This window comes from Malurus melanocephalus, unplaced genomic scaffold, assembly GCF_030028575.1.
Source record: "Malurus melanocephalus ecotype Western Australia unplaced genomic scaffold, MMel_1.1 scaffold_887, whole genome shotgun sequence".
NCBI lineage: Eukaryota > Metazoa > Chordata > Aves > Passeriformes > Maluridae > Malurus > Malurus melanocephalus.
Window position 1 is genome coordinate 23,374 of NW_026624119.1, and position 18,352 is coordinate 41,725.

The 18,352-nt window shown below is 50.2% G+C and overlaps 1 protein-coding gene across 1 annotated transcript in view; it reads left to right on the forward strand.

Annotated features, from left to right (window-relative positions):
- GRAMD1B (GRAM domain containing 1B) overlaps window positions 1-18,352 on the forward strand; it is a 66,994-nt gene that overhangs the window by 16,899 nt on the left and 31,743 nt on the right. The window contains exon 2 of the mRNA XM_057385916.1: window positions 11,541-11,751. Coding sequence (XP_057241899.1) covers window positions 11,541-11,751 — 211 coding nt within the window. The remainder of the gene's footprint in view (window positions 1-11,540; window positions 11,752-18,352) is intronic.

Sequence of the window (18,352 nt, forward strand, 5' to 3'; positions counted from 1 at the left end):
AAAAAAAAAAGAAACCAAATTAGCTTCCTAGACGAAGCCAGCTAAATTGAGTTGAGGTCACCTTAACTCTGAATGAGCGTTGTTTAATTCAGTTTAGATAATCCACGCGGCCGCTTAATTAGGGTTTAATTTTCCTGGCTGTTCTTGCTTTGCACGTTGTGAAACTTTCTCCCCGCRGCGCGTGTGGAGGACAAACACAATGTTTCCAACCTGTTGGGTTTTAACCCGCGGGGTTTAAGTTCTTAAAAAGCTTTTGGGGTCCCTTTTTGGGGGTTTCTTGGGGGCAGATGTTAGCGGGGCCGGAGGGGAGGGAGGATGTGGGCGGGGCAAATATTTGGAAACAATATTTGGAAACAACCTGTAGGATTTGAACTCCTAGGGTTGGTTTAAGTTCTTGAAAAGCATTTGGGGTCCCTTTTTGTGGGTTTCTTGGGGGCAGATGCGATCGGGGCTGGTGGAGAGGGAGGCTGTGGGTGGATAATATTTCCCATCTGTCAGATTTCAACTCCTAAGGTTGGTTTAAGTTCCTGAAAAGCATTTGGGGTCCCTTTTGAGGCTTTCCCCGAGGCAGATGCCAGCGGGGCCATGTGAGTGGACAAACTCCCATGTTCCCAACCTGTTGGATTTTTTGTCGGATTTTTTCGTAGGGTTTGTTTAACTCTTCCCAAAGTGTTTAGGGTCCCTTTTGAGTGTTCCCCTGGGCAGATGCCAGCGGGGCTGGCGGGGTGGGCAAACCCCACGTTCCCAACCTGTAGGATTTGAACTCCTAGGGTTGGTTTAAGTTCTTGAAAAGCATTTGGGGTCCCTTTTGCACGTTTCTCGGGGGCAGCTGCGAGCGGGGCCGTGTGGGTGGGCAAACCCCACGTTCCCAACCTGTCGGATTTTTTGTCGGATCTTTTTCGTAGGGTTTGTTTAAGTCCTCGCGAAGGATTTGGGGTCCTTTTCGAGCGTTCCCCGGGGCAGCTGCGAGCGGGGCTGGCAGGAGGGAGGCAGATGGTGGGCAAACAATATTTGGAAACAACCTGTAGGATTTCAACTTCTAGGTTTTGTTTAAGTCCTCACAAAGCGTTAGGGGTCCGTGTGCGTGGGCAAAACCCCATGTTCCCAACCTGTAGGATTTGAACTCGTAGGGTTGGTTTAAGTTCTTGAAAAGCATTTGGGGTCCCTTTTTAGTGATCCCCGGGGCAGCTGCGAGCGGGGCTGGCAGGGTGGGCAAAACCCCACGTTCTCAGCCTGTCGGATTTCAGCTCGTAGGGTTTATCTAGCTTCTCCCGAATGATTCAGGGTCCCTTTCGAGTGTTGCCGGGGCAGATGCGAGCGGGGCCGGAGGGGAGGGAGGCGGTGGGTGGGCAAACACAATATTTGGAAACAACCTGTAGGATTTGAACTAACTCCTAGGGTTGGTTTAAGTTCCTGAAAAACGTTTGGGGTCCCTTTTGCGCGTTTCTCGGGGGCAGATGCCAGCGGGGCTGTGTGGGAGGACAAACCCCATGTTCCCAACCTGTCGGATTTCAACTCGCAGGGTTTGTTTAACTCCTCGCGAAGGATTTGGGGTCCCTTTTTAGTGATCCCCGGGGCAGCTGCGAGCGGGGCTGGCAGGGTGGACAAACCCCACGTTCCCAGCCTGTAGGATTTGAACTCCTAGGGTTGGTTTAAGTTCTTGAAAAGCATTTGGGGTCCCTTTTGCGCGTTTCTCGGGGCAGCTGCGAGCGGGGCCGTGTTTGTGGACAAACCCCACGTTCCCAACCTGTCGGATTTCAGCTCGTAGGGTTTATTTAGCTTSTCCCGAATGATTTGGGGTCCCTTTCGAGTGTTGCCGGGGCAGATGCGAGCGGGGCTGGCAGGAGGGAGGCAGTGGGTGGGCAAACACAATATTTGGAAACAACCTGTAGGATTTGAACTACTAGGATTTGTTTAAGTCCTCACAAAGCATTAGGGGTCCCTTTTGAGGGTCCCCTGGGGGCAGCTGCGAGCGGGGCTGGCAGGGTGGACAAACCCCACGTTCCCAACCTGTAGGATTTGAACTACTAGGGTTGGTTTAAGTTCCTGAAAAACGTTTGGGGTCCCTTTTGCGCGTTTCTCGGGGACAGATGCCAGCGGGGCTGTGTGGGAGGACAAACCCCATGTTCCCAACCTGTCGGATTTCAGCTCGTAGGGTTTGTTTAAATCCTCACAAAGCATTTAGGGGTCCCTTTGGAGTGCTGCCGGGGCAGATGCGAGCGGCCCCGGCGGGAGGGAGGCGGTGGGTGCATTATGTAAAGCGCTGCGCACGCGTGTGTGTGCGGGCGTGCGGGAGCGGCTGCGAGCGCTGCCGGCGACACCGGGCAGCGACACCGGGCAGCGACACCGGGCATGGCCGGGGCCGGGCCGGAGAGCTCGGCAGCGCCCGAAAAGGGCTCTGGCCAGCCCTGAAAAGCCCGGGGGAAGGGCTGTGCCATGGTGCAGGAGGTGAGTACGCCGCCGCCTCGCCGCTGCTCGCCACGCACGAGTGCATGAATGAATGAATCCCCAGCGCATCCCAATGAACCCCGAATGAGCCCCGAATGAATCCCGAATGAATTCCTAGCTGCTCCGCGCCGCTCCACGCTCCCCGATGGCTACCAGGTTAGTGTCGCTGTCGCCGCCGGTGCTCGCTGTCCCCGCTGGCTCTGTCGCTGTCACACACATGTGCCGAGCGGCTCCTCCATCCCACACAGGCGCTTTCCAGGCAGATTAAAGCGGAGTCCATGTTGGTTGCTGCCGCCGCCGCCGCCGCTGCTGCTCTCCGTTCGGGGGATCGAAAGCAAACAGCGTGACATCATGTTGCGGAGATGCTTCGTTTCTGTTCCTTTCCGCGGGCTGATCCCTTCTTTTTTGGGGTTTTTTTTTTTTTTTTTCCTCCTTGCTCCCCCACGCACGTGCCTTGCCTCTCCTGCAGAGCGGAATTGCTATAACAGCCTTTTCGATTGTTCAAAACAATGGGCAAATCTGGTTTTTTTTTTGTTTTGTTTTGGTTCTTTTTTTTCCTTTCTTTCAATTTTTTTTTCCTCCAGCTTTTATTCTCCCTCACCCCTCCTCCTTTCCCCTTTAAGGCCCGGCTGTGTCCCCCATCCCCCATTCCCACGGGGACAGTTATTCCTGCTGGAACATCTGGGTCCAGGGAGAGGGAGAGGGGCAGGAGGCGGTCGCAGTTGGATGCGTCACCGGGCTGCTGCAGGGATATGCTTGGATTTGTTTGCCCATGTGCTCCCTCCTTGCCTTTAGAAAGGCTCTTGGTTGCGCTCTGCCTTCCTCTCCCGGTGTTTGTGTGTTTGCACTGATGGGGAGAGGCAGGATTTGGTTTGTGCCGCTTTTTCAGGCCGTGCTCCAGTGTCTGTACAGGTGGCTTTTTTTTTTTTTTAATTTTTTTTTGGCAGGGCAGAACAGCAGGAAGTGAGGACACATTGCACTGTGTGTTTATAGGCAGAGAGAATCTGCTGAATGCCCTTAAAAATTGCTTTTTCTTAGGTTACTGGTGACTGGCATTGTCGTCTCCATCATGGAAATCATGGTTCAGAAAAGAGAATATATTCCTGTTCCCTTCATTAAGTCACATGCATCTGCAGGAAAAGCTGGGAGATTTAAGATAGAGCTTGTGATTTTGACTCAGTAGGATGGAAACTTCAAGTCAAATCTTAGGGATCTATTTTACAGCAATGCAATAACTTGGAATACCCAACATTCTCATGGAGAAGCCCCCAGGTTCTCTTGCTAGTGACAACCAGATGGGTGAAACAAGAGAAAATCTGTTAAAGGAGGGGGTAAGGTTGAGCCAGGCCCTCAGGACAAGGGATTGGGGGTCTGACCCTCTGTTTTTACCCTGGAGCTGGCCAGTGCTGCTGCAGGGCTGGAGCAGAGGAWGGGCAGCACACGGATGATATCAGCCTGGGGGATGCAGATTTGTTTTTATTTCCAGAAAGGTGAAGGGAGGAAACATCAAGGGCTGAACAAAGGAGCTGRCTTTGATGGCAGCTTTGAAGATCACAGCGTCTCCCATTAACTTGTGAAGGCTGCTGCTGACGAGCCGTGGGAGTGAGTGGGAAGATGCAGAGCTCCAGCTTTGTCTCCCGGCTCGGAGCTGCACCAGCTCCCTGTCCGCCCCCGCAGCAGCACTCGCAGCTTTTATCTGGGGTTTGTGACACCCCAGGGCTGGGCTGTGCTTGGGGGACAATGCTGGGTCGCTCCCAGCTTTCATCTGGGGTTTGTGACACCCCAGGGCTGGGCCGTGCTTGGGGGACAATGCTGGGTTGCTCCCAGCTTTCATCTGGAGTTTGTGACACCCCAGGGCTGGGCTATGCTTGGGGACAATGCTGGGTCGCTCCCTGCTTTTATCTGGGGTTTGTGGCACCCCAGGGCTGGGCTGTGCTCAGGGGACAATGCTGGGCTGGGGGTGATGTCCATAAAGCCTCACAGGAGATGGGCAGCGTGGAAAAGTGCCTGAGCTCTTCTTGAGGGGCTCTGGGAGCTGTATTACACCTACACCCTCCTCCAAAAATGGATTATTTATTGGGTATTTATTGCTGTATCTCCCTCTCCCCTGAAGCAAAGCACATGTGACAGCAACACTGCATCCCCAAACCACTGAAAGRTTCTGATGTTAGCTTGGAAACGACGAGGATTGAAATAAACAGGCTTGGATTTATTTTCGTTTTTATTTTTATCCTTTGAGCCGTCAAGGTTTCAAAACTTTCCTCACATCAAAGACGATTTAGCTGTGTCTGTTATGTTTATTTTTCAAGCAAGATCTGGGAGCTCTGTTGTGCCCCAAGTTCCAAGCTYGGAGATGTTGATGGAGCATCAGACATTGCAGTTCTTGGTGTTAATTACAAGAGGTGTTGATGTTGTGGTGGGGAGGAGAAGAACACAAAGCCTCCATCTGTTCCTCTTGGGAACACGGTGTAGGGTGGGTGACCTGCAATGGTGAGGCTGTGTCTGGCACCTTCAGAGGGATGGGAAATCCCTTCTTGGTGCTATTTCCTCTTCTCTGCTTCCCAGATTATTTCTTTGTGTTCTCCATCATGCTCTGTTTCATGGGGCTTGTCTTCCCTTGTAATGGAATTGCAGTAATTTCTACTGAGGGAGGGGTTTAGGGTATGATTTATAACCCATGGAGGCTCTCTGCACATTAATGATCCTTTCCAAGTCRTGCCTGGTGCATTATTGTCCAGCGTTACTCAGATCCATCTCATTTCATTCCAGAACCACTTTCTGACTTTTTCTTGGGATTTTTTTCCGTACCTCCAAGCAAGAAGGGAGAGGCTGCTTCATGGCAGCCCAGGGGGAGTTTGTGTGAGAGATGAGGCCGTTGTCCATGGGTCTGTCTCCAGTGGTAACCGGGATCGGGTGATGCACGGGGCCAGTGGCGTGGTTAATAATGCATCTGCCCAACCTCGCGCTGCTGGCTCTGGGCAGAAGGCAAATTCCTTCCTAATGCTTGCAGTGATTTGCTAATCCTCTGAGGCATAATAATTGCATTAATTTTCTTTCATGAATATGTAAACATGTGATTGAATGTCATAGGAGGACAGCATTCTGCAAAATGTCAAAATAGACCGAGCGAATCTTAAACAGGGGTGGACTTTTCTGCTAAAAACCACACAGAAGGCTGACTATTTTTATGATTCTTTCCAAAGCACTTGTCGTAAAACATTCGTTTCTGCACAGCCCTGCAGGTGTCATTGTTTTTTTGACTTATTGCTTTCTCTTTTGTGTCTTTTGCCGTGAAATGTAACAGAAACACAACATTTTGTTATTGCTTGTAGAGCAATGGTGAGCCCAGAGAGCTCCAGGAGGTTTTCCAGGAGCTGGGGAGGTTTTCATTCTTGGATTTATCARTTTGAAGGGAGTGTAGGTTGCTGATCAAAAGTTGTTGCCATCTGCTTGGTGTTCGGAGACTGCATAATGAGCTCGTGGATCTCCTTTTTCCMCTGAAGTCAGGCTGTATGGCAGGAAAATATCCTTTTAGGCAGCTAATTAACCCCTCTAATGGCTGTTTCTGAGGACAATTAACTCTTCCTAGTGCTGCAGCCTGTCCTGAGGGTGCCTCCTTGACCTTTCTGCTCTTTTCCAGACTCTCAGCCCAGTTCTGGGCTGTGCTCGAGGATCTCCTCTGCTCTTGTTCAGGAAAGCGTAGGCACAAGTTTGGCTTTGCACAGCCCGTGGATTTCAGACAGAGAGAGTTAAAGATGTGCTTCATTATGTTCRTCTTGGCTGCTTTGGGGACATATTGCTCAGCACTTTCAGAATTAAGCTCAAATTGCAGAACAAATCCCCAATTTTGGGCCTGGAAGAAGAGCTCGTTATCAGGTCGGTGCTGCAGGGAGAAGTGAGTAATCGCRGGATGACTGCTGGAAAGAGAAATCTTTTCAGAACCGAGGGAGATTTGGAGGCCTTTAAGCTTTCCAGATCAGGATTTCTTTGGAGAAGTCTCAGGGGTTGGGAAATGCACTGCAGGGAAGCATGTCATGGGCATTTTTCTGCCCCTGAGGAGCTGCTGGTGGTCACAGCGAAGGTGGGGAGCGCTCTGTGCCTGAAGCTGCACCTCTTGTTCTGCTGAGCCGCCCTTTCTGCAGATGCTCTGGTCCCTTCAGCAGATCCTTTAGTCCTTTCAGCAGATCCTCTGGTCCTTTCTGCAGATCCTTTTTTCCTTTTCTGCAGATCCTTTTTTCCTTTTCTGCAGATCCTTTGGCCCTTTCTGCAGATCTTCTGGTCCTTTTCGTAGATCCTTTAGTCCTTTCCGCAGATGTTCTGGTCCTTTTCTGCAGATCCTTTTTGATCCTTTCTGCAGATCCTTTAGTCCTTTCTGCTAATTCTCTGGTCCTTTTCTGCAAATCCTTTTTGGTCCTTTCTGCAAATCCTTTTTGGTCCTTTCTGCAGATCCTTTGACTTTTTCTGCAGATCCTCTGGTCCTTTTCTGCAGATCCTTTAGTCCTTTCTGCAGATCCTCTGGTCCTTTCTGCAGATCCTTTGGTCCTTTTTGCCTATCTTTTGGTTCTTTCTGCAAATCCTTTTTGGTTCTTTCTGCCAATCCTCTGGTCTTTTCTGCAGATCCTTTTTGGTCCTTTTTTCAGATCCTTTTTGGTCCTTTTCTGCAGATCCTTTGGTCCGTTTTTGCAGATCCTTTGGTCCTCCTTACACAGGGATTCCTGTGTCTGGATCCACATCCTGCAAGGGGCAGATGCAGAGGGATTTGCTGTGTTCAGCTGTGTCACAGCTGCTCCTCTGGAGGTGGCTCTTGGCTCTTGGGGTCCCTGTGATTTGGGGAAGGGTCAGTGCAGGGTTGATCCCAGGAATGTCAGTGCTCAGACAGGGTGGTTATTTCAGATCTGTGGAGTGCACAGACTTTCCTGTCCCTTCAGTTCAGCCCAGAACTTGGGTGCCATTCATGCAGAATTCATTTAATGGGCTGGAGCTCTGTCAGGTTTCTTGAGTTCTCCATGAAAGCATTATAAAGAGTTCCTTTAGAGCTCTGAGAACACCAAGCTTAATTGTGGGATACCTTTCCCAAAAGTGACTGCCTGGTGAAGCTCTGTTCATCACCTGGAAATGCTTTACAGGATCTTTACAGGAAATGCTCTGTTGGAGGAGGAAATTTGGCCTTTCTGCACCTTGCCCTGTGTCCTAGGGCAGGGTATGACCAGCAGCTTGTCTGTGCACTTCCAATGTTCTGAAGAAAAGCCTGCAGGATCTCAGAAGGGTTTGGGCTGGAAAGGACTTAAACCTCATCTGTACCCTGGGCAGGGACATCTTCCACTGTCCCAGGGTGCTCCAAGCCCTGTCCAACCTGACCTTGGGCACTGCCAGGGATGGAGCAGCCACAGCTTCTCTGGGCACCCTGTGCCAGGGCCTCCCCACCCTCCTAGTTAACAATTCCTTCCATATATTTATCCTCAATTTCCCCTTTTTCACTTTGAACCTATTACCCCCTATCCTATCACTKCAATTCCCAGTGAGGAGAGCTCCAAGATACTCTCAGCCTACTCTTCCTTTACTACACTGTGATGCTTTTCCTCCATGTCTGAGCAGAGTTTGACCCCTTCCCACCCTCGCTGGCTGATGTTGTTTTTCCAACCTCAAGACAAGTTTTTCCCTTTAGGCACAGCAAGAACTTCAAGCAAAGAGACAAACCCAGCCTTCTGTGCTTTAAATGCTCGGGGCAGGGGTTTCACCTCAGAGCCAAGGGGCTGCAGCTTAGGTGGGCTTGTTTGGGTTCTGTGCCTGCCTTAATGTGTCCCCTCCTCTCTGCAGTGCCATGTGAAGCCCTGAATGCTCTGCGGGCAATTAGGTCTCTAAAGCGTTATTTATTACAATTTTTTTTTTTTTTTCAAAGTGGGTCAAGCCGTTTTGGCATCTCAGGCGCCGGTTCCTGGTTCAATGGCAGACCTTGGTCGCCTTGGCAACTGCAGAAAGCGTTGGTCATGGCTGTGCCTTGGGCTGGATTCAAGCTCCAGGGAATGGGCAGCAGCAGGGGCAGCCTCGTGCTTTCCGTGCCCATCCTCACTGAATTAACACACTTTTCCTYTTTTCTGTCTGTGGAGTCCTCCATGGGAGAAATATTCAGCTTTTCCCAGTTTTCAGATGTAAACAGAGGGGTTCAGCCCTGCTGGGTTTGATATTTGAGCCAGAGATGTTGTTTTCCCCCATTCCATTTCTGCAAAGGTGATCATCCACACACACCTGACACAGGTTAAATGGATGGATTCAGTTTTTTAAACTAAAAAATGAGCTTGGAAGACACAATCTGCCCGACATGGCAGAGCTGGCACAAAAATTGTGCCCGTGGCAGTGCGAGCTGAGCCCAGGCAAACACAAGATTGCCAGCTCTGATTAAACAAGTCAGCACCATGCTGCTCCTGTGGCTGAAAATCCCACCTTGAGGAACTTTGTAAGGCCATAAAAAGACAGAAATAGCCCCAAACTTTTGAGCATTTTCATCTCAAAATGTTTTGTTTCACTTGTGCTTGGTGCAGCTGCACCCTGGGTTGGAGCTGCTTTAACTGAGCASCAGCAAAACCTCACAGCTGCAAACSGAAAGCAAACAGAGCCTGGACTGAGCTGGGCTTGGTTTTCACAGAGCTAAACCGAGCTCAAAGTGAAACTGTGAACTTGCTGCCCCCAAAGTCAAAGTGAAACTGTGAACTCGCACGAAAATGAGGTTGTGCATGGTAAACTTGGGTTTTGTGGAGCTGTAGGAGAAAAAATTGGTGGGTGAGTTCTGGCAAATGGAGCCCAGTGATGTGGCTTGAAATTCTTGTCTTGTRTTTTTGGGGACCTCTCACATGCAAGGGGTTGTGTTGACTCAAGAATGACCAACACAGCCTCAGAGTTTAGGGGTTTTATTTAATTAGAAGTCTGCATTTTCTAGACCCYGTAGAAATGGCAGATCAGAGCCATTTCCACCTCTGGGACCGCTGCTGATGAGCTTGGAGTCGCTCAGACAGCTCTAAAATTGAGTTCAGCAGGAGAAAGAGCAGCAGGAGCACGGAAAAGGTGAAACACCCATTTTAACTGGATGATGAAAGCCCAGGAAGAAAYCTGATCCTTTTAACTTTTCAATAAAATAAGAAATCCTTGATAATTCTRCTTCATGATGTACCTAACCTGCTGCAGGCAGTGCTGCTGGGAGAATGGTCCAGATGATTTTTTGATTTGTCTTTTCAGTTATTATTCAATAATTCAGTGATTATTTGGAGGGATTAAATCTTGAATATTACWAGTTATTTCTGCACTGGTTTAGTGTTCAGTATTCCTGTGCCAGGGAAAGGGAGGGCACAGGACAGGATGCTGGGACAATGTGGAACTTGAGGGATGTGAAGAGCCTCAAACCAAGGGGGAATTGCTTTGCCTTAGCACTGGAGCTCCCTTGGGCTTTAGGTGACATTTGAACAGGTTTTCATTGTTCTATGTCTGTATTTCTCATCCTATTGAATAGAAATAGCAAACCCATTTTTCCCCAGCCTGCTTTTTACCTACATGAACTTCCACACCTTGTATTGGTGAAAGCATCTTCCCAGGGGTTCCTGCTGCTGCTCCTGCCCGGTTCCAGCCCCTGTGAAATCYGATTCTGCCCTGTTTGCATAAGCAGCTCGGCTGGGTGCTTCCTGCAGGCTGTTTAGGGAAAGTTTCATCACTTGTGCGTTGGCACAAGCAGTGAGCGAATAAAAGATCATTTTTGAGACCAGTTCATCCAGTGCTGAACCAAAACCAGGCTGGTGTCTGCTGGAGGAGCGTGCCACATTGTCTGCTCACGTCCAGCTAATGCTTGTAAAACGGTTTTGGAATCTTCGGAGGCAGGGGATGGATATGATTTTTATCTTGGAATTACTAAAACCTCAGGCATGTGTTCAGCTCTTCTCAATTCTCAGGAAGGAACTGATCCTTGCTGTSCATCAGAGTGAGAAGGAAGCCTCAGTTTGTGTMATTTGGATTAAATTATAACCCTGAWGAGTCTGATTGGACCAATTTCTTTAGTTCAGTCCTTTGCAGTTGTGATTCCTCCATCCTTTTCCTGTTGCCTGTGCTGTCAGATGTGGCCTGTTTGGTGCTGCTCATGAGTTGAAGGATTTTTCACAGATCCAGCCCTTGGTGCTCTGTAACCTGCTGAGTGTGGCAGCAGCAGCTGGAAAAGCCTCAAGGATGTCTGGGCTGCTCAGAAATAGATTTGACTCCTGAAGGAAATGAGTGATGGAGGGAAAAATGGGTGTAGCATGTGGTGTTTTGAAGAGTCTGGCAGGAAGGAGAGGCATCAAAAGAGAAGGAGCAGTGAGGAAATCTGAGTTTTCCTGTTCTGTGTAAATATGTGCGTTACTGGCTTGCTGCTTTAGGTTTTGGGGCATTTACTGAGGAAAGAGGATGAGAAATTCCATTCCCCTCACARTTTCTCTAAAACTCTGACGGGCATTGCTTTTCCCGTTGTGAAAGAGGAACTTYATTTATWTTTTTTTTTTWAATCAAAAAGGCTTTTACGTTACAGCAAACCATTTCCATGCCCAGCTCTAACTGGGGTGGGAAAGGATGGCTCTGCACAGGAAATGCTGCAYTGAATGTCGTCATGGCTCCCTTCGCAGAGCCCCAGCCTTCCTGATGCTCTTTGATGGGGTGTTTTCTGCAAGGTGTGACCCCATTTTGGTGCATCCTGATGAGAATTCGCTGCACTGATGAAGGAGGGGCTGAGCGTGTCGAGATCACGCTGTCACCTCCCTCTTTCCTGAGCGCACCTTTGGTTTTTCTGAGCTCAGCTCATCACCTGAAGCTCCTGTAGAAGCCTTCAGCAGTCCATGARTTCATTCTCGTGGGCTGCTGTGTGGTCAGAGGCACTGAAGGGCGGGTGGGGAAAGGCACTGCCAGCGGTTCTTCTGCCAGCTGAGAGCTGCCTAACCCCAGYGGGGCACGGGGCCGTTTCTGCAGGAAGCAGATCCCTGTGCCGAGCCCTGGGGGAAGCTGTGGTCTCTGCCCAGCTCGGGGTGCAGCTCTGTGTGGGGTGAAGGTGGTTAACCCTTCTCTCTCTGCCTCTCCTCCCCCAGTACTGCCAGTAACTCCAACCGCAGCACGCCCGCCTGCTCGCCCATCCTGCGCAAACGCTCGCGCTCGCCCACGCCGCAGGACGCCCCGGGGGACGCCATGGTGGAGAAGGGCTCCGACCACTCCTCGGACAAATCGCCCTCCACGCCCGAGCAGGGGGTCCAGCGGAGCTGCTCGTCCCAGTCCGGCCGCAGCGGGGCCAAGAACTCCAAGGTGAGCAGCGAGCGGAGGGCTCTGGCCACGGCGTGGCCCCGGTGCTGGATTTGCTCTGCACTGGCTTTGTGCTCTGCCTTTTCTCTCTGTCTGACCTCCCTCCCTCTGCCCCCAGCGTGTTTCTGAAAGTTCTCTGGGTCACACTTGAGCTCAGCTCTGAGTCAGCTCATTGACTGCAGCTTTGTGTGGTCAAGGTCCTGTTCCTTGTTAGGCTCTGTGCTTTTGACAAAGCTGAAAATCAGCTGTGGCAATGACTTTTTATCACGAAGGGTCATGAAATCAATAATATTTCCCCCATGAAAAGCCTGTGCATTTCCCCAGCCCTGCCCAGGCCCTCTGAGATGAGGTTCAARTTGCACAGATTCAGTTTTCCAGCCCTCTGCCCATTCCTCCCAYGGCTGTGATATCATGACTGTAGTGCCCAGGGTGGATGATGTTTTCCCCAGGAAGGTTTTGTGTCTTTGGGCCATATCAGAAACAGCCTCATCTTTGCTGTGCAGGGGAGGAGGGTTTCAGTTTGGCTTTAGGATTTTGTGTGAGCAGTGGGAGCTGGTAAAACACACACAAAGGCCTGGRGGAACCCAAACCAACCTTTGATTTTAACCCTGGTGTATCAGTGATGTGTTATCACTCAGCTGTCAGGAGACACCAGTGTTTGCCCAGGTTTGTGAGGTGAGCTGTTTCAGCCTGAATCATTTCACAGACACAGCTCTGCTGGCTCGGATAAAATGAACTGTTAGATCTYTGCCTGCTCTGCTGCTGGCTTGTGTCGCACACACGAGAATTCTTCATCCCCTCCCCTCTGTGGCCACTCAGCAGAGGAAGCAGGACTCAGTGGCCCACATTCTGATCTCTCACTGCTACAGGAGCRGAATGTGAGCTCCAGAGAGGGGGAAAAGTGTTTTCCAAACTGAATCACTGGTGTTCTGAGGTTGCCCTTGAGGTCAGCCTGGCTTCCTGTGCACACAGTGACCTACAAACCCCGTGCYGGGGCTGGGTGACACCCTGGGGACAGCACTGCCAGCGCTGTGCTCCCAAAGGGAACTTGTAGGGTGGAATGGGGGGCAGGCAGGGTGCAGGGCACGCTGTGCTCGTAGCCACACCGGGGGATGCTCCCAGGAAAACGGGCTCCTTGGCAATGAAGGGGGAATCAGGGAGGAGCTGCTCACCCTGGTCCACAAAATGCTGTGAATTGTCACAGGAGTGAGATTTTTACCAACTGAAAACTCAGATTTTTACTGCTGAAACTCACCTTTAATTCCTGGTGCTTCCCACGAGGAAAGAGGGGGGATCTGATGCTCTCTGTGGGGTGTGTGGGGTTTTCCTTCTCTCGATCCGCGAGGTAATTTTTTCTTCTCTCCCTAATTTCTCTCTTTTCATTCCTGCATGCTCTCTCTCCGATTTAAGTCACACAAGCGCCTCTCCAAAGTAAGCCTTCTTTTTTCTCTCCTGTCCCCCCACTGTAGAGCTGTCTCATCACTCAGGAACCCTCCCCTGGTGCTGAGTGCTGACCCCAGTCAGGCATTCTCCCGGTGTGGCTGCGAGAATGTCAGCAAGAGCTCAGCCCCGTGCCTGTAGCTGAAGCTGGTTTCACTTACATCCCTGGGATCTYGTTAATATTTGCTCACACAGAGTGAGAACTGGCCTGTTCATCACACTCCTTCAGCTGCTCCCGAGTAATTTTAGCCTCTGAGCTCTGCTTTCCCCTCTCCTGTGAAATGAGCTGCTGTCTTTGCCAGGGAAAAAAATCTCTCTGGAGTCGAACAGAACCACAATCCCTGCTCTTTCCCCTCTCCTTCCTCCATGACTTTGAGAAACGAGAGTTGTTCTCCATGATTCCTCCCTGCTTTTCATGATGAATAGCATTTTTGTGGCCAGTGATCTCAGCTTGCTGCCCTTGCACGCTCTCCTGTGTGATGTAAATATTAAAGATCGGTGATTTCGAATGAACCCAGCTTGAACCTGGTAGAACAGACCTGTCCCAAATGAATTGTGAGAATTCATGGGCTCGCTCTGAGAGGTGACAAGTGGAAGATCCCTCCTTTGGGTGCTCAGATTGGAGATAAGATCATTTGGGATTTGATCTCACGCCTCTGTGCTACCCCCAGAAGAGTGGAAAAAAATCAGAAACGCGGGTGGGATGTTGTYGGAGAAGGTGCCAGGCTGTTGGCATTTCCACTTTGTAAAAGCAGAATGGCTTGGATGGCTTCACACCCCACCAAATCCCTGTCTTGGCCTTTCCCARTGGATGCCTCAGGTTTCCTTCCTGGAGAGTTCTCAGAGAGCAGTGCTGGCTCTTCCCTTGGTCGTGGTCCTCGTGGCCAGCCTGACCTTGCATGGTTTGCTGGTGTCTGCTGGAAGCTTCTTTGTGTGTTTTTTTTTAGACAGATTGTCTTGTGCTTGGTATCTGTAGCTGGGATAACAGCAGAGGAGAATGTTGGGCTAAAGGCTCAGGTGAGGTGTGAGAGATGCTGTGCAAGGTCTGGAGTAGCAGAGTCCTGGCAGCGTTATGGTGAGTAGAGRTGTGTGAGCCTCAGGCTGGGTGAGCTGCAGGTGCAGAGGACTTTAGGAGAGGGATTTTTGGGGAGCAGGGTGCTGTCTGTGTGAGGGGTGTGTGCTGCAGCCCCCGCTTTTGGGATGGGGAGACACCAAGCCCTGCCAGGCTGGGGCAGCAGGAGGGGAGGGGGTCAGATGGGGTCAGAGGGAAGGGGGTGACCCCCAACAGCCCCTCAGAGCCTCATGCCCTGATCACACACACAGAGAACACCCTGAGCTGCACCCACGAGCATCACCGAGTGTGCACCTGCAGCTCTGTGCTCAGCTCATGCTTTATGGGGTTACCTAACCCAGAGTTCAGACAGAATTGAGAGAATCCAGAGCAGTTCTGTTCTTGCAGGGCCTTCAGGGCCATTCAGGGCAGTCCCAGCCCAGCCAGGGGCTGCACCCACAATGGACAATGGCTCACGGSTTTTTCACCCTTTCTCACTTTTGTCCATTTGCACAAAATCGGGSCTGAATCCTCCAATTGCAGCTGCAGCCAATGCAGTCAAAAACTCCAACTTGGCTCCCCCCAATTCTCTGTTGTTTCCATCTCTTGGGGCCTGGCCCAGGGAGGTGTCCTTGAGTTTGGGGCTGCAGAGGAATTGTTTTGTGTGAAAATGGGAGAGCAGGAGCTCAGCACTGTCTGTGGAGTCTGGAGTTAAACACTGGAGAATCCCAGGGTTACAGAGACATGGAAATAGAGAAACTGAAATCCTGAGGCATCACTATGGACTGCTCCCTCTGGCACAAATACAGAATTTCAGGCATTGAACCCCTCTGCTCTCCCCAGGCAGRTGATGGTGGTGCTGCTCCTGCAGGGAACAACCAGAAACAAAGAACTTGAGAGCAAAGACTTCAAACTCTCCTTTCCCAGTCTTTTTTTCCTCTCCCCACCCATCTTCTGCAGGAAGAAAGCTTTCATTTCCCGACCTGTCTGGCTAAGGGGGTGGAACAGCTTGAGCCCATGAGTTCGCTGCTGTGTTGGTTCAGTTGCTGACAGTTTTTCTCCAGTCCCTGCCCTTTTTTTTTTTGTCTGTCGTGCTCTGTGGTGCTGCAGCGCTGCCATCAGAGGGAGCGCTGCACCAGGAGTTTTTAAGCACTGGAATTGCATCCCGAGGGAATCATTCCTGGATTGCCATCCCAACCCCACCAGTGTGCCACTGGGTCAGCCTCAGGCTTCTGCTGCCTCTGGAACAGCTTTCCAAACTCAGGAAAATCTCATTTTTTTGCTAGTAGCCAAAGATGAAATATGTGTTTTTTAACTATTTTGCCCTTGCCCAAGGATAAAAGTGATTTCCTGTAGATTCTTCCCAATGCCTGTAGCTAATGGAGAATGCTGAAGGATTAGTATTAAATTTTGGTGTATGTAGTATGTATTATTATTATGTATTTTGGTATTAGCATGTAAATTTTGGTGCAGGTCCCGGGGGTTGTTGAACAGTTTAGGTGGGAAGGRATCTCAGGAGGTCTCTCACTCAAACCCCAGCTCAAAGCAGGGTTAAATCAGTTTGGTTTCAAGCCTTGCCCAGCCACATTTTTCATCCCACAGCCTCACCAGGCCCCTGCTCCAGTGCTTAACCACTCTTGGGAACAGGCTTTTTCCTCCTCTCACATAGAATTTCCCTTAGTGCAGCTTAGTCCTGTTGCACCTTGTCCTTCCAGTGTGCCCTGATGAGAAGAGTTTGGCCGTATCTTCTCATTCCCCCTCCCACCCCTTTGGTGGGACAAACCCCCTTTAGATAGTAGGTGATGAAATTGTGATAATTTTGGGCTGGGGTGAGGGTTTGGGGAATAAATTCCTTCCATTTCCTGGAGTTATGACCATTTAGAAGCTGTAGGGAGAGCATAGATCAGCAGGAAGGGCTCTGCAATCTGAGCTCTGCCTTTACCCCGGCTCTGTGCCTCTGTTTCCCCAGCTCTAAAAGGGATTTAGGGGTACTCCTAGAACTCTCTGACTTGTCAGTCCATTGGCAAAAGGTTTCTGTTCCCCTGGCAGCAGCAGRGAGTGAGTTTTGATGCTGCTCCCGGTGATGCTGAGAGGTAGAAATTAATTTTGGATGGAGCTGTGAGGGTGCAGTTTTTACAGCAGAGCTGTAGCCTTCCCCAGCGGTGCGTGCAGGTGGGAGCTCACTAAATCAGGAATTTTTAGAGGCAGCTTAGAGAAAATACTCCATTTTTCACCTTCCTCTGAATTTCCTCCTGGTTACAGCCCCYGTGAGCTCTGCTCTCTGCTCCTGTAGCATCATCACATCTTCTCCTTGTCTGTGTGCACCCCCCTTCTTCTGTTACTTGTTTATTTTCTCTTTTCAGTTCTAATGCTTATGGTTTCTTTTTCCAGTATGACAGACTTAACCTGCTCAAAGTAAGAATATGTTTTTCCTTTTTTCTTTCTTTTTCCCCCCTCCCCTTTTCATTTTACTGTCTCTTGATTTTCAGTTCACATCCCCCTGTGTTCTGACTCTCACTGAGTTAAAAAAAAACAAAGATAAAATAGAAAAGAGATTTAAGGGCTGAGGTTCTTTGGATTTTGGACAAGTCTGTTGAACTTGGTGAAGGCAAAAGATGAGGTTTGAATGTTGGTGTAATTTAGGATGTTGGTAAAATTAGGGATGTCAGTGTAATGTGGATGCCAGTATAATTATGATGTCACTCTAATTTTTCTGATGTGTAAGAATAACAATTTTTTTGGTAAAGAAGAACCTGCAGAGCTCCTTTACAGAGAACTCTTGATTTAGGGAAACGTGAAGAGGGAAAATAAATAGTTCCTGCAATGAATGCAGCAGAGGGGAGTGAAATTTTGTTGGGCTGTGCTGACACCACAGCACGGGCACCCTGATTTAGAAGGCACAGTGACAGCAGTGCCTCCGTTGTGTTTGTGCCACTTATAGGTTGATTATGAGGTTTTGTGGGTTTTTTTTTTCCTGAGTTATGCCTTTTGCTCATTAAGGCAGACAGATGGCAAAACAAATCTGCAGGAAAATCGCTCCATCTCGGGCCCTGTGCTCCTGAGGACAAGGTGCTGTKTGCCTGGTTTAGATTAATTACCCTGGTTCTTTTTTTAGTGCAGCCTGGGTTGCATAAGGCCTTTTTCCACGGCCTACTTGCAGAGAGGGATGACTTCAACCCTTTATGAATGGAGGGGCTGGCCAAGTATGGAAAGGAGTGGGAAGGAAGWGGAAGTTCCTCTGCTTGGCTGATGAGCTGTGCTCTGTTCAGTCCTCCAGGATCTGGGGAAAAGGGCTGTTCCTCTTTTTAACGTCTTTTTTTTTTGTGTGTTTTAACCTGTGCGCTGTGTTCCTGTGGGGATTTTCTTTGGAGAGCCGGGCAGGAAAACTGGGAGGAAATCTGCATCCTTGAGGAATGGGATGTGGGTGACAGTGGGGTGACACCAGAGGGGCACAGGAGCTGTTCAGGGCAGGGATCATCCCCTGAGTGTCCACAGAAATCTCTGCCCTGGCTGATCTCCTGAACTCTCCCCTCCTTTGTGTGGCAGAACCTGCGGAGTGCCCACAGAAATCTCTGCCCTGTCTGATCTCCTGAACTCTCCCCTCCTTTGTGTGACAGAACCTGCGGAGTGCCCAACGCAGTTCCTGCATCAAAAAGGTTTCACAAAGCTCCTGCAGGCTCTGTGGCAAGCACAGCACTGTTTTCCCTTCCTGTTCCAAACTGTGGGCAAAGCCTGGAAAATTCTCCCAGATGGCTCCAGAGAAGGAGAGGCAGTGAAATATCACTTCTGTCCTTGTGTGCTACCCTCAGCTCCACGAATTTAGGGTGGAAGTGGCTGGGAGAGGGCGTAGAGTTTCTCTCAATGGGAAAAGTGTCCCCAAGCTTCACTGCCCTGAGGTAAATCCCCCAAAAATGGGGGCTGCCTGTGTCTGCTGCCAGCCCTGCTCTGCATCCTGTTAGGGAGAGGGAAGCTCATTCCTTCCCCWCCCTGTGCAGATCAATCTCGCCTCCAGCTGAACATGAGCGTGGCTTTYCAGGCTGAGCCAGCTCTTTTGTGTGCTCCAATGTGACATGTGGCCTGTCCTCTCAAACCATCTGAAACGCCATGATGGAC